The sequence below is a fragment of the Citrus clementina genome, unplaced genomic scaffold, assembly GCF_000493195.1.
Source record: "Citrus clementina cultivar Clemenules unplaced genomic scaffold, Citrus_clementina_v1.0 scaffold_5, whole genome shotgun sequence".
NCBI classification, from domain to species: Eukaryota; Viridiplantae; Streptophyta; class Magnoliopsida; order Sapindales; family Rutaceae; genus Citrus; species Citrus x clementina.
In genome coordinates, this window is record NW_006262201.1 from 35,131,162 (window position 1) to 35,144,264 (window position 13,103).

At 34.1% G+C, this 13,103-nt stretch overlaps 1 protein-coding gene across 1 annotated transcript; it reads left to right on the forward strand.

Moving 5' to 3' along the window:
- Window positions 1–6,460: 6,460 nt before the first annotated feature.
- LOC18041148 (glutamyl-tRNA reductase 1, chloroplastic) lies at window positions 6,461–9,438 on the forward strand. Its single transcript, XM_006433668.2, has 3 exons — window positions 6,461–7,076; window positions 7,538–7,779; window positions 8,001–9,438. The coding sequence occupies exons 1-3, from the start codon at window positions 6,803–6,805 to the stop codon at window positions 9,129–9,131; spliced, it is 1,647 nt and encodes a 548-aa protein (XP_006433731.1). The 5' UTR covers window positions 6,461–6,802; the 3' UTR covers window positions 9,132–9,438.
- Window positions 9,439–13,103: the final 3,665 nt, after the last annotated feature.

Genomic DNA, 13,103 nt, shown 5'->3' on the forward strand with positions numbered 1-13,103 from the left:
GTGCTTTTGAAAATTTCTACTGACGTGGTCTGGGTTGTTAATGGTAGTGATATGATATTTGGAAATTTTCCGGAAGCGCGATGCTGGTTTGCAGCACCTGTTATATAAACCCTTTCTCGCTCATTTCTTCTCCATTCAGAATAATTCTTTTTTCTGTGTGAATCTTGTAATCTCTTCATTAAAAGTAATCTGTTTGTATTCAGTTTTGATTAATGAAAGAGTGTGAATTTTTCCTTCAAACATAGTAGCTTGTTCTTAGGAATCAGTTCTATTTCTTTGTTCGTTGTTCTGATTTCTTGTCAATCTTGATTCCAATTTAATCTTGATTGATTAAAGCTTGAAGTGTTGTGTTAGTTCTTGTGATTAGCCATCACAAATTACAACAAATACAATAGATGAAGATGGTTTAATTGTCAAAATTAAAATTTAAAATTCAATCTTAACTACTTATTTCACTAGGAGAGAAAAAAATACTAGAAGAGAATCCTTGTCCATTTAAGAGCCGAGTTAAAATATATACATATACTCATCATTTTTTGAGCTAATAATATGAGCGGTAGCTAGCCAGTTAATTTTACACATGAAAGATTATTAGGCATCTACACTCAAAAGTTACTACATTATCAAAAATTTCACAAAAATTTTAACTTATTTAATTTTGTACTCATTGTTTATTTTGTGTATCATCTATCCACTAAAAAGATAAAATTATTCTCGCAAAATGACAATATTATAATTTGTGTTTACTTTTGTGTATTATTTTGTAAGGGTAATTTTATTTTTTGGTAGACGGTTGATACAAACTAGGTGCATTAGATATAAAATCAAATAAATTTAAGTTTTTATAATATTTTTTGTAATGGGATAAACTTGAGTAGATAGCTAATAATTTTTCTTTTACCCACATATTCGTCTATAGCTCCATATTAGACATTATCAAGTATTCATATAAAGTATAAACTGCAATCATTGTTGTATACAGGATGTGTTATTCAATAATTAGTTTTAGACTATTTCTACTTTTATGTAGTAGTTGAGATATTAATCTATTTTTATCTCAAGAGAAATGTCACGTTAATCTTACACTGCCTATTAATAAAATGCATATTAAATAACACCTTATTGTTGTGTGCGGAATACAGAATCAAGTACACCAAATAATCACAGAAAAATAAATGACACAAAATTTACGTGATTTGCCAATATGCATACGTCCATGAGAGTAAGAGAAAAATAATTGTATTACTAACAATTATTAAAGTGCAATATTTGAGTAAAAAACTTCACTTCCCAAAACTCAAATACACCAATACTCTCACACACTTAAAACCACAAACCTATGAAATACACACTTTCCAAATTACTCACTATCTTAACAATTATATAATTGAATTGTTATTCTCCCAATTTAGAATTCTCTCAAATCTTGGGATGCTTTAGCCGTCCCAATGAAGTTCTATTTATAGTTGAGCTTCACTGCAAAAAGTCTTAAAAGTAGTTGTCAAAAGTCTTGCAATTTGGCGCGGAATTGAAAGAAAAACAGAAGAAATGCATGCGACTCCTCCTTCAATTTGCCAATTTTTGTCAAGAAAAGCAAGCGGATTCAATTTATTCCAAATCCAACATGTGAGCCCGCCCCATTTACTTTTGACTTTTCGAACAATTACCTTATTTGAAAAACGTATGCATTATATGTCTTAATTATGTAACTATAATATTGCTCTAATGTTTAACAACTGTCTAAATAAAAAAGAAAAATGATTTTCTACTCATCTTGTTTTTATTTATCCTTTGAAGATTTTACGACACATGTAATGTACAGTATTACTCATGTATACTTACAAATGCATCGATCTATTATTTTTGTTTATACCAACCGGCAAACTAAAGATAAGAATAGTAAAGAATTTGAATCCGTGAAAAATGGTTCATTTTTTTGGTAATTAATCCAAATATTAGTTTACTAACTAAGTTAAAAAAAAAAAAAAAAACAAATCAGTATAATAAAACGCATATATTAGATGGCATTTGCAGGTGTATGAATTGTGACGGTGCGTGTAGAGAATTAATTATATGCCACCCAAATTTTACAAGCAACTTGGGTACGACGAACTTGCAGATAAATAGAGAACAAATGACTTCTTCAACAAACTCAAGTGGCATGCACTAGATGTATATGAGTATGACTCAGTGTTCATATTTTATTTTTATTTTTACTTTTAGATTGAATTGAGAACATCTCAATTTTCCTATTTAGGCAGCAAATTAAAACTTCTGACTTCGGACGCGTTTACGAAATGTCTGAGTTATATTGCCTTTAAAAAAATGTTATTAGGCTAAGAAAACCACGTCAGATCCAAGCTTGTTCGCTTACTATTTACAAGTGAAGTGCATGAAACTTGTAATTAAGAGAGCGAGGATAAGATTGCAAAAAAGTTGATTTAATAAGATATACATGTGATTCTCATACAATTCGCGCCACGTGGTAAATGACATAATTACTTAATAATATATGAGAGGTTAGAAATAATATTATTATTTTAGTTTGGATGCAAACTTAATTTCCATTCAATCTTCGTAAGTAATCTATCATTATTGATTGTTTAGGGGTGAGCGACCGAGCTAAGACTAATGCTACACTTATATATTATTAACATAAACATTTGTATTATAATTAATATTACAAACACATGTCACATGTCACGAATATAATTCATCATATGCCATATTAATTAGCTAAGAAAGAGAGTTGAATTATTGGCACCCCTCTATAATTTTTATGAATTATAATTACATTAAATGATAAAAAAAATCTAATTAAACTCTCATATTTCTCTCTAACTCGTTGCACTACACAGCTAGAGGAAGTTTTTCATATTTTTTTTATTTCCACTGCATTCTAAACTTTTTTTTTCTTATTGTTTTCTTGCTTATCTTTTTTTTTTTAAATTTAAAAAGAATTGCATAATAGCAGTTTGATTCCACTTTTAATTCTATTTAATTCTTACATATGTATGTTTCTTGGGAGTTAAATAAATATATCATTTAATCATTCAAAAACTTGTTAAAAAAAACTGTAATTGGAGTTTTTTTTTTTTTAATCAACTATAATTCGAGTTGAGTGGAAGAAATATAATTTGTTTTTAATCAGAAAGAAACTGAAAATTTTTTTAAAAAAAGATATTTTAGGAATCAAAGTAGGTTTTGAGGGAAGAAGATTTTGGGAAAAGAATTTCAAAGATACTAATAATCCCACTCCAAGAAAAATCTGTAAGCGCAAGTGCACAGCATAAAGTTTAATTTGTATACGTCAATAATGCCAGCCTAAAAGTTGGACTGTTTTTGGTCCAAGTTCAATGTGGCCCAAGCCCGATTGATTGAGTTTTATGGGCTGTTACGGGCCATTGGAAATTCACGAATAGCACATTTTTCCTTTCTCAATCACCAACCCATTTATAATAAAATAACAATAATGTTTTTTTTTTTTAAACATGATCGGACGTTCCCTGTGAAATAATAATTGATAAATTTTGAAAGGTGCCATGCCATCCGAAGGGAATATAATGGGATAATATTTTACCTTTATTTTATGTTATTTTATTTTTTTTTAGTGTTTCACATATTATCTCCGTAAATAGGTAGAATGACACTTTTTCTCCTATAATTTATAGAATGATAATGTATATACAGTAAACAATTTGTATATTATTGTGTTACTTTTCTTTGTCAAAGTTTTTACAGAAAAGCTCTTCTCAATCAGAAAACAATCAACTTTTTTTTTTAAAAAAAAAATTTGGATGTCTCTGGATAATTAGATACAATTCAAAATTAGAGATGATGAATGGTAAAATTGAATTAAGTATTATATTTTGCGTTAAAGAGCTTGACTGAATGGTTTTCAAGCAATATTCTTTATTTGACAATTCATTAATATTTGAGATGGAGGCTTAAATTAAGGAAAAATTGTAAATTAAATAATTGTGTACAGTAATGATATTTGACCCCCTCCTACTTTTCAATTAATCAAGTCATTTTCAAAATTACACTTGTTTCAAACAATAAGAGTTAATTTAAACTTACACCCGTAAAAAGTAACATTCATCAAATTAAATCCATGAATTTAAAAGTTAATCATATTGCACCCATTCCATTAAATCCGCCAATTGAAAAAGAAAAAGAAAACCTAATTTCCAATTCTGCTGCGTCAAAAATATAGTATGGACTCACACCCAAACACAATAACAGAAGCCCTAATTAACCGACTTCACGATAATTCAAATCAAGATCATATCTCATCAAATCACTCTTTAATTATTTTACAGCCCCCCAAAAAAAAAATTGTACAGAGGTGAACCCAGTTACCACAACCAGGAGTGGCGTATACAAACACTGCGTTCAATTAAGTAGAATGGACATTGAGAGCATAATCCTGGTGCAAAGCAGTTATTCAGCTTCAAGCACAGACATTGAGGACACCTAGATTTTTTGCTATTGGTCAAGTTTTAACGGAATGGGAGCAATTTGATTAAAGTTGAAATTCATGGGTTCAATTTGAATGTTGTTTTTTATGTCTGCAAATTGAAAATAACTCTTATTATTTAAGGAATGGTAATCTTTGAAAATAAATGAAATTATTTGAAAAATGGGAAGTGGTGGGAGGTTAAATATCATTACTCGATTGTGCATTGGACTCATCCTTTGACAAGTGGGTGCTCGGGCCCTTAAGGACTCGGGCTCAGTCTCAGAGAAAACTGAAAAAATCGTTGTCCACATCCTGAAGTTAGTATTTCAATCACACGGACAGCCATTTGCCTGCACAAATTTAATAAATTATAAGAGATATGCAACAGAATATGGTACAAGCATTACTGTCACGCCAATTCATGTACTAAAATGAAAAGAAGCTAAATTGAAGCTAAAGATATTTCTCTATTAGTTTAGTGTCAACTAATTAATATGCAAGGCTGAATACTAAAGCGAATGAAAGGACCTGCTGGACATCTGTTCTGGCTTTGATTTGTTGTTACTTAGTAAAACACAATACAAGTACAATTTGCCTCATCATTTTGCAGATATTAAAAAAAATGCATTGAAGTCTCGTAATGATCTCTTTGTAAACATCCTTTGGCGCTAAGGTAAAGACTGTCTTGGATCCAATAAGATATTGGGTTGGTACTGTGATTATTTCATTATTCCACAAGTATTTCTTTGATGATGAAACTTGAAATGGCCATTCCATTGATAAACTAAGTGTAATATGATTAATTAATTTATCAGATTATGTAAAAATAGTTAATTGTCCCCAAAAAAAAAAAGAGCTAGATAGGATAGCCTGCATGCATGCGAATCCTGAAATGTGAGTGTAGATCCTCTCCACGACATTGCCATCGAATTGGTGGCAAATGGAGAGGCTGAAATCTTAAAAACGAATACCCATCACATACTGCCGCTTCCCATCTTATCTCTTTCCTTGTATCTATCTGCTTTAGACCTTCACATGAAATCATCAAATACCATTGGTTCATATCATGGGATAATCAATCTGATGGATGAGAGAGTGACACGTTACCAATCTCGAATCTCTTGATGTTAATTTTTGAATAATTATATCATGACTGGCAAATGGCTTGTGGACAAATTAAAGAATCAGAAGAACATTGATGCTTTCAAACTCCCCTTTTCTACCCGTTCTAATCATAGTCATTACGCGGTTTTTTCCACATCTACACTAAGAATTTCAACCGAGCCCGCGGTCAACTTATTTGAAAGAGAGGGGAAAAAAAAAGAATACGTTTAACAGTTTAAGCAAAAATTAATTAAAGAAAAGTGCCAAAATTATTTAATTTGGAAAGGTAAAGGTTGGGTAGGGGAAAAACACCCCCTCTTTCCTTCTGTTTATCAAAGATTTTATGAAGAAGAAGTATAAACTTTTTTAATAGAAGGAGTTTGATTTAGGGTTGGTAGAAATTTCTAAATCTTGATCGATATTAGAGATTTTAGCCAATTCGAAATGAAATTCGGAATAAAATTTTATTCTTATTTATTATTCGGGGTTAGGATTTGGAATGTTTGAAAATCTTCAAATGGTTTGAAGTGTGGATTTTTAGATATGTATGATAAGTTGGTTTAATGAATCACATATATATATATGATGTATGACTTGTTAATTATAGCATATGACTTGATCTTTGTTGTGTAATCTACGGTATATAATAAAAAACTCATGTTATTGGAAATAATTTAAGATCCCAATCAAAATTTAAAATCCTAATCGAAAATAAAATTAAAACACATTTTTCTTTCTATTTATTATTTAAAACAAGTTTAAAATTTACAAATTCCAACTCATCATATCCCGTTCCGAGACCCTTTATAGAGCGTGACCGTGACCGTGCGCCTATATCAATTCACCAAACAGAATACTAAAAAGTCCTAAAATTCAATGGGCGGGCCAGAAGAGAGAAGATAGGGAGGAGTGTGGATAAAACGTGTAATCCACCCGCCAATCAGAGTTAAGAAATCAAAGTAGAGAAATCGCGAAGTCCCAATTCCCTCTTTTGCCCCCATAAAAGAGGAAAAAAAAAGTCAATAATTTCGCACCGACCCATAAGTCCCACATTTTTGCAGTCGCCAAAGACACCAAATCAAACCAAATACGAAAAAGCTCCACGGAGATTTGTTCAACAGCCCATAAAACCTCTGTATACCCTCCCATCCGGCGTCAATTTTTTTGAGGGGTCTGGGGGTTTTATCATTATTATCATTAGGGCACAAGATAATTTTTGAACGAAGATTCAGAATCATGTCGTTTTCAAGTGGATTTGCCACCGCTTTGGCCGGTTCAAAGATGGAAACAACTTTGTTATTCAATCTTTCTTCTTCCTCTTCTTCTTCTTCAGCGTTGTTTATGAAGGGTGTTCAAAGTCAACTCGGTCAACAAATACGGGTGGCTTGTAAACCAAATCGGAACGAGAGAAATTTGCAGCAGAGCCGGAGAGGCGTTGTTAGATGCGAAGTCGCAGTTGATCCCTCCTCCGCTTCCGCCCTCGAGCAGCTCAAGGCCTCTGCCCCTGACCGTACGTGAATGTCCGTTTATTTGATTATTTTGATGAATGCCGGTGGTTAATTTTCATTAGGGCTTGTTTTGTTTTTCCCTAAGCAGATGATTGAGGCTCTCTTATTACAATGACTAATTAATTTTTTTATTTCAATTCCTGTGACTTTGTTCCTTTTCTATAATATACATGTATGTCTGTGCACATGTGTTAATTAATTGTCCACCATTATGTGGAATTCTAATAATGAGAAAAGAAAATCTATTTCCGGTGGTGATCAGTTGAGTTATAGATTGACCAGGTCATTGTAGAATTAATTAAACGCCTGACATATCTACGATACCTTACTAACAAGTAAGGTCATTTTGAGTCTTTTGACCTGAGGAAGTGCTGTGATTACTGGAATTTCTGGAGTGTTTTTGTGCTTTTGGCAAACTATTCAATCGCCAATTACCTAGTTTTTCACATTTTATATCTGTCAGGATACACGAAGGAAAGGAGCAGCATTGTGGTCATTGGGCTCAGTGTTCACACTGCACCTGTTGAGATGCGAGAAAAACTTGCCATTCCTGAGGCTGAATGGCCACGGGCCATCGGAGAGTTGTGTAACTTAAATCATATAGAGGAGGCCGCTGTCCTTAGCACCTGCAACAGAATGGAGATATATGTTGTAGCTCTCTCTCAGCATCGTGGAGTCAAAGAAGTGACTGAGTGGATGTCAAAGGTGCTTTTGTTCTCCTATTGTACCATTTCTGCTTCATTAACTCGCCTAAGATTTCTGGCATTAACCCATTTTACCCTCTTTTTTTTTTTAATGGCATCTGTCTATCAGAGCCATAGTGGATTGATTTTATTTGTTTTTATCAAATTTAGTTGCTGAATTAATTTTAGTATGAGAATTTGAGATTGCCAATAGATCTAGACTAATAGTGTTTCCATTTGCAGACAAGTGGGATCCCCGTTGCAGAGCTTTGTGAGCACCGGTTTTTGCTGTATAACAAAGATGCTACACAGCATCTCTTTGAAGTATCAGCGGGTCTTGATTCCCTTGTGCTGGGAGAAGGGCAAATTCTTGCTCAAGTTAAACAAGTTGTCAAAGTTGGTCAAGGAGTTGTTGGATTTGGAAGGAACATTAGCGGACTGTTCAAGCATGCAATCAGTGTTGGTAAGCGGGTTAGAACCGAGACAAATATTGCTGCTGGGGCTGTTTCCGTCAGCTCTGCTGCTGTTGAACTGGCTTTGATGAAGCTTCCTGAATCTTCACATGCCACTGCCCGGATGTTGGTTATTGGAGCAGGCAAGATGGGGAAGCTTGTGATAAAACACTTGGTAGCCAAAGGATGCACTAAGATGGTGGTTGTAAACAGATCAGAAGAGAGAGTTGCAGCCATCCGCGAGGAGCTCAACGGTGTTGAGATAATTTATAAACCTCTCTCAGAAATGTTGTCCTGTGCTGCTGATGCAGATGTGGTCTTCACCAGCACAGCATCTGAAGCTCCATTATTCTTGAAGGATCATGTTCAGGACCTTCCTCCCGTTGAGGCTGCAGTTGGGGGTGTGAGGCTCTTTATTGATATCTCCGTTCCTCGTAATGTGGGCTCTTGTGTTGCAGATGTTGAAACTGCACGGGTTTACAATGTTGATGACCTTAAGGAGGTAGTGGCTGCTAATAAAGAGGACAGGCTCCGAAAAGCAATGGAAGCTCAGGCTATTATTTCTGAGGAATCAAAACAGTTTGCAGCTTGGAGGGATTCATTGGAGACTGTTCCTACTATTAAGAAATTGAGAGCTTATGCTGAGAGAATCAGGGTGGCAGAGTTAGATAAATGCCTATCAAAGATGGGTGATGATATCTCAAAGAAAACAAGGAGGGCTGTCGATGACCTTAGCCGTGGTATCGTGAATAAGCTTCTTCATGGTCCAATGCAGCACTTGAGATGTGATGGGAGTGACAGCAGGACTCTAGACGAGACCCTTGAGAACATGCATGCTCTAAACAGAATGTTTGGCCTTGAAACAGATACATCTCTTTTCGAGCAAAAGGTTCGAGCCAAGATAGAACAAAACCAGAAGTGAGCTTTTTGAATACCAGTTTGTCAATGGCACTTCATTCACTTCCTCAATTGAATAAGAGGAAAACGTCCTCACCTTGTTGTGAGTCTCGGCATTGCTGTATTCTTCATTTGAATAGTATAACAGTGTAGATCCCTATGTGGGATCATTCAATTCGTCAAGTGTTGTTATAAGACACTTTTTTCCTAACTCTCATTTGGGTGCCTTCCAACCTCCTAGGATAGAGGTGAGCCTGATCCTTGTACCGATGAAACCACTATAAATCCATGTAATTAATGTACTTCATTATATAGAGACACGCTTGTGTAAATGTCTTTGTTGGGGATTTCTTCCCTTTCGGTCTCCATGAAAGAACTTCTGCAGTATCACGATTTTTTAATTAGTCCTTCATGCTTTTGATAATTGATTTGCTGCGGAGATGCTAGTGAGTTATGCAGATGCTTCATTAATATCGCAAAGCTACAAGTGCCTCGTTCACAGAGAAGGTCCACTCAAACCCAATGGGAGGTTCAGAATCCAACCCAGGTTCAATTGAACTATGCCCTCCAGGATGTTTGTCTTCTTAGCGACGGATTTGGCATCATCCATCAACGCTGCAATAGGGGATGGCGTGCTTCTGGGCCTCTGAGGGATGTCGCAGGCTTACCAGCCCATGGGTCGAAGAAGACTAGGCCGAAAAGCTCATAGATTCGGTCTGCTTAGCATTTTTCTACTTTAGTTATGTAGCTGAGGAGCACAACCAGACCAATACTAGACTAATGCTGCGTTTACTTGTCAGTAATTGGAATGGACTGGAATCGGAATGAAAAATGAGAATTATAATAAATTAGAAAATAGAACCGCGCTTCACACAGCTTTGAAAAAAGAATTTAGTATTATCTTTTTTTTTTTATTTTACACTTGATGAAACTGATAAAAAATATGAATTGATTTTTTTTTATCAATGAGCCAGCCTTATAAAAAACAAAAAAATATATTAGCCAGCAATACAAATAAAGAAGCAACGTAAGATAAAGAATAAAATGAGAGAATATATTATAGAGTGATTTTATTTATTCCAATTGTGTGTATACAAAACAAAAAGATGAACTCACCTTATATAATTACATAATCACTCCATGAAATTAATGAAAAATTATATATCATAATTTCTTGTGAGATATTAGAAGTTATAGGGAAGCTAAAGGTCGCTAATGGGAGATAATGGGGAGACTAAGAGATATATGTTATGAACATCCACATTTATTTTAATAAATGTATAACATTACAAAGAATATGCCTCATTAAAACCTTTACATAATTGTTATTTTATAATAACAATTAAATTAATTATAAGAAGATGAAAGGCCAAATCTAAAAGAAATTTTCTCAATTTATTAGATAATAGAAAATATAAAAAGATGAGAAATGGTGATGCCACATCACCTCTTGTAGTCCCAGCTTTATATATATATATAGAAGCTATTAGCCAGCAACAAAAATAAAGAAGAAACACAAGATAAAGAAGAAACGTAAGATAAAGAATAAAATGAGATATATATTATAGAGTGATTTTGTTCATTCCAATTGTGTGTGTACAAAACAAAAAGATGAGCTCTCATTTTATAGTTACATAATCACTCCATAAAATTAATGAAAAATTATGGATCATAATTCATTGTGAGATAGTGGGAGTTATAGGGAAGCTAAAGGTTACTACTGAGAGATAGTGGGGAGACTAAGAGATATATGTTATGAATATCTACATTTATTTTAATAAATTCATAACACTCCCCCTTGGATGTTCATTACAAAGAATATGCCTCATTAAAAACTTTACATAATTATTATTGTGTAATAACAATCAAATTAATTATGAGAAGATGAAAAGTCAAATCTAAAAGAAAATTTCTCTATTTATTAGATAATAGAGAATATGCAAAGATGAGAAATAGTGATGCTACATCACCTCCTCAAGTCCCAACTTTATATATATATATATATATTGTTTACTTAAGCGGTAGGAATCGAAATCGGAATGAGCTTAATTATTTCAAATTACTAAAATACCCTTAATTAATTATAATAATAACAATTATTATTATTATTGTTGTTGTTGTTGTTACTATATTAATTAATTATATTCATATTTTCTTAGATTATTAATTAATTATAATAATCAAAATAAAAGATTATCATTAGCAAAATAATAATCCATTTAAAAATAATAATAATCATAATCAGATTCATCATCATCATCAACTAAATAATTTATTTCCAAAAAAACAATAATCCTCAAATTAATCCATTTCCCAAATAATCATCCTCAACAAAATAATCAATTTCTCAAAAAAAAAATTAACAGAAATAATCAAAATCAGAATCGTCATCGTCAGAACAACAAATCATCACCGTTAGCAGCAGCAGCAGCATCAAATCGGAACCGCGGCTATCAGAGACAAATCGAAGACGAAATTAGATGGGGACGAAACTGAAACGGTGACGAAATTGACACGGCCCAACGGAGACGAAACCGGCCACTAGCTGGTGTCCACAACGGAGACGAACAGTGATGACAAATATGTTGGATGAGTTTGGGCGCGACGGTGATGGAAGCTGCTTCGATGGCATTTGATTGGGAGGCTTGTGCGAGAGAGAGAGTTTAGGTTTTTAGGTTTTTTTTTTTTTTAATTTTTTGCTATTTATATTTTTATCTGAAGTGGGGGTATTTTCGAAATAATTAAAAATTTATGGGGATAGAATGAAAAAAGTCGGGAATGAGAGACTTGGGAATCAAGTTTCCATTCTTAATTCTCAAATTATTGTGGGGCGTACAAAAATGATTCTCATTCCCCTCCTTATTTTATCAAGTAAAGGCATGAATCATTCAAATTTCGGATTCCTATTCTTGAATTCGTCGAGTAAACGCAGCCTAAGACTTTGACGCTTTAACTTCGACAAGTATTGTGGTTACTCGTACCACTGTTGTTCGTCCGTGACATGATAGACATAGACCAGAGTAATTACACCACACCTTTGAGATTATTTGTCTCCGCAGCTCCCACTGGTACATAAAAAGCTATATAGAACCAGGACTCCAAAGACAGCAAGTACACGTACGTTATCGGGTTTTTATGGAGAACAGCTTGGCTTGTGGGTCACTGACGCTATAGTTTGCTTTATTATACAGCTTGTTACTTCTTGTCCTCCAGCCTAAGTAACACATATTGCAATGTACACATATGTACACTGTGTTTCACGGTGATTTTAGCTTTTCTACTATGAGATTTTCCCAAATAGTGGCACATTGAACTTTACAATAATCTACTGGGAGTACCTAACTGGCCTGAAACAGAGATGAGAACATGAGAACCTTTTTTTGGATCTACCTTTTTTCCACTTTCCCTAGAAAGTGTAATCTTCTAATTATTATGGCTATATAATATCCAAAAGCAATATATCCCTTTTTCTACTTCTTGATTTCAACAAAATCACCGCTCCTATAAAGATCATATCCTAATGTTATGCGCCATCACACAATATTTAATGGAAAACAAACTTGTTGTTCAAGTCGTAGAAACGTGGAGCTGCGGCTTCCCACATGTAGAAGAACGTAACTCAAGTGTCCCATTGTACGCGCATGCTCAATTTTGCTCTTCTTTCTAGTACCAAAAGAGGAGCCGACGGATGACGTGCGGTCCCCCCCTCCCATTTCGTCACATGATCACTAGCGTATCTGTGCCGTTATGTTTGATGTACTGGCCGCTCCATCCCCGCCGTTGGTAGGTGAGTCACGATTTCTGCTGATTGACGACTGCAGTGGACCATGAAATGCTAACACTCACTCAGAAAAGGACCAGACAACGGAAAACTGCTACAGTAAAATACAATGCCAACGCCAATGCCAATACATGCACACAGGACGAACAGTTTAAATCCGTAAGCTTTCAAAGAATGAATTAAAATGGGCTCTGTTTGGATACAGGACCAGTACAG

Excerpts from the sequence above, each read along its gene's own strand:
- LOC18041148 (XM_006433668.2), top strand. The coding sequence starts at position 6,803 with ATGTCGTTTTCAAGTGGATTTGCCACCGCTTTGGCCGGTTCAAAGATG. Across the intron at positions 7,077-7,537 it reads CAAGGCCTCTGCCCCTGACC|GATACACGAAGGAAAGGAGC; the intron begins GTACGTGAATGT and ends TATATCTGTCAG. Across the intron at positions 7,780-8,000 it reads TGACTGAGTGGATGTCAAAG|ACAAGTGGGATCCCCGTTGC; the intron begins GTGCTTTTGTTC and ends TTCCATTTGCAG.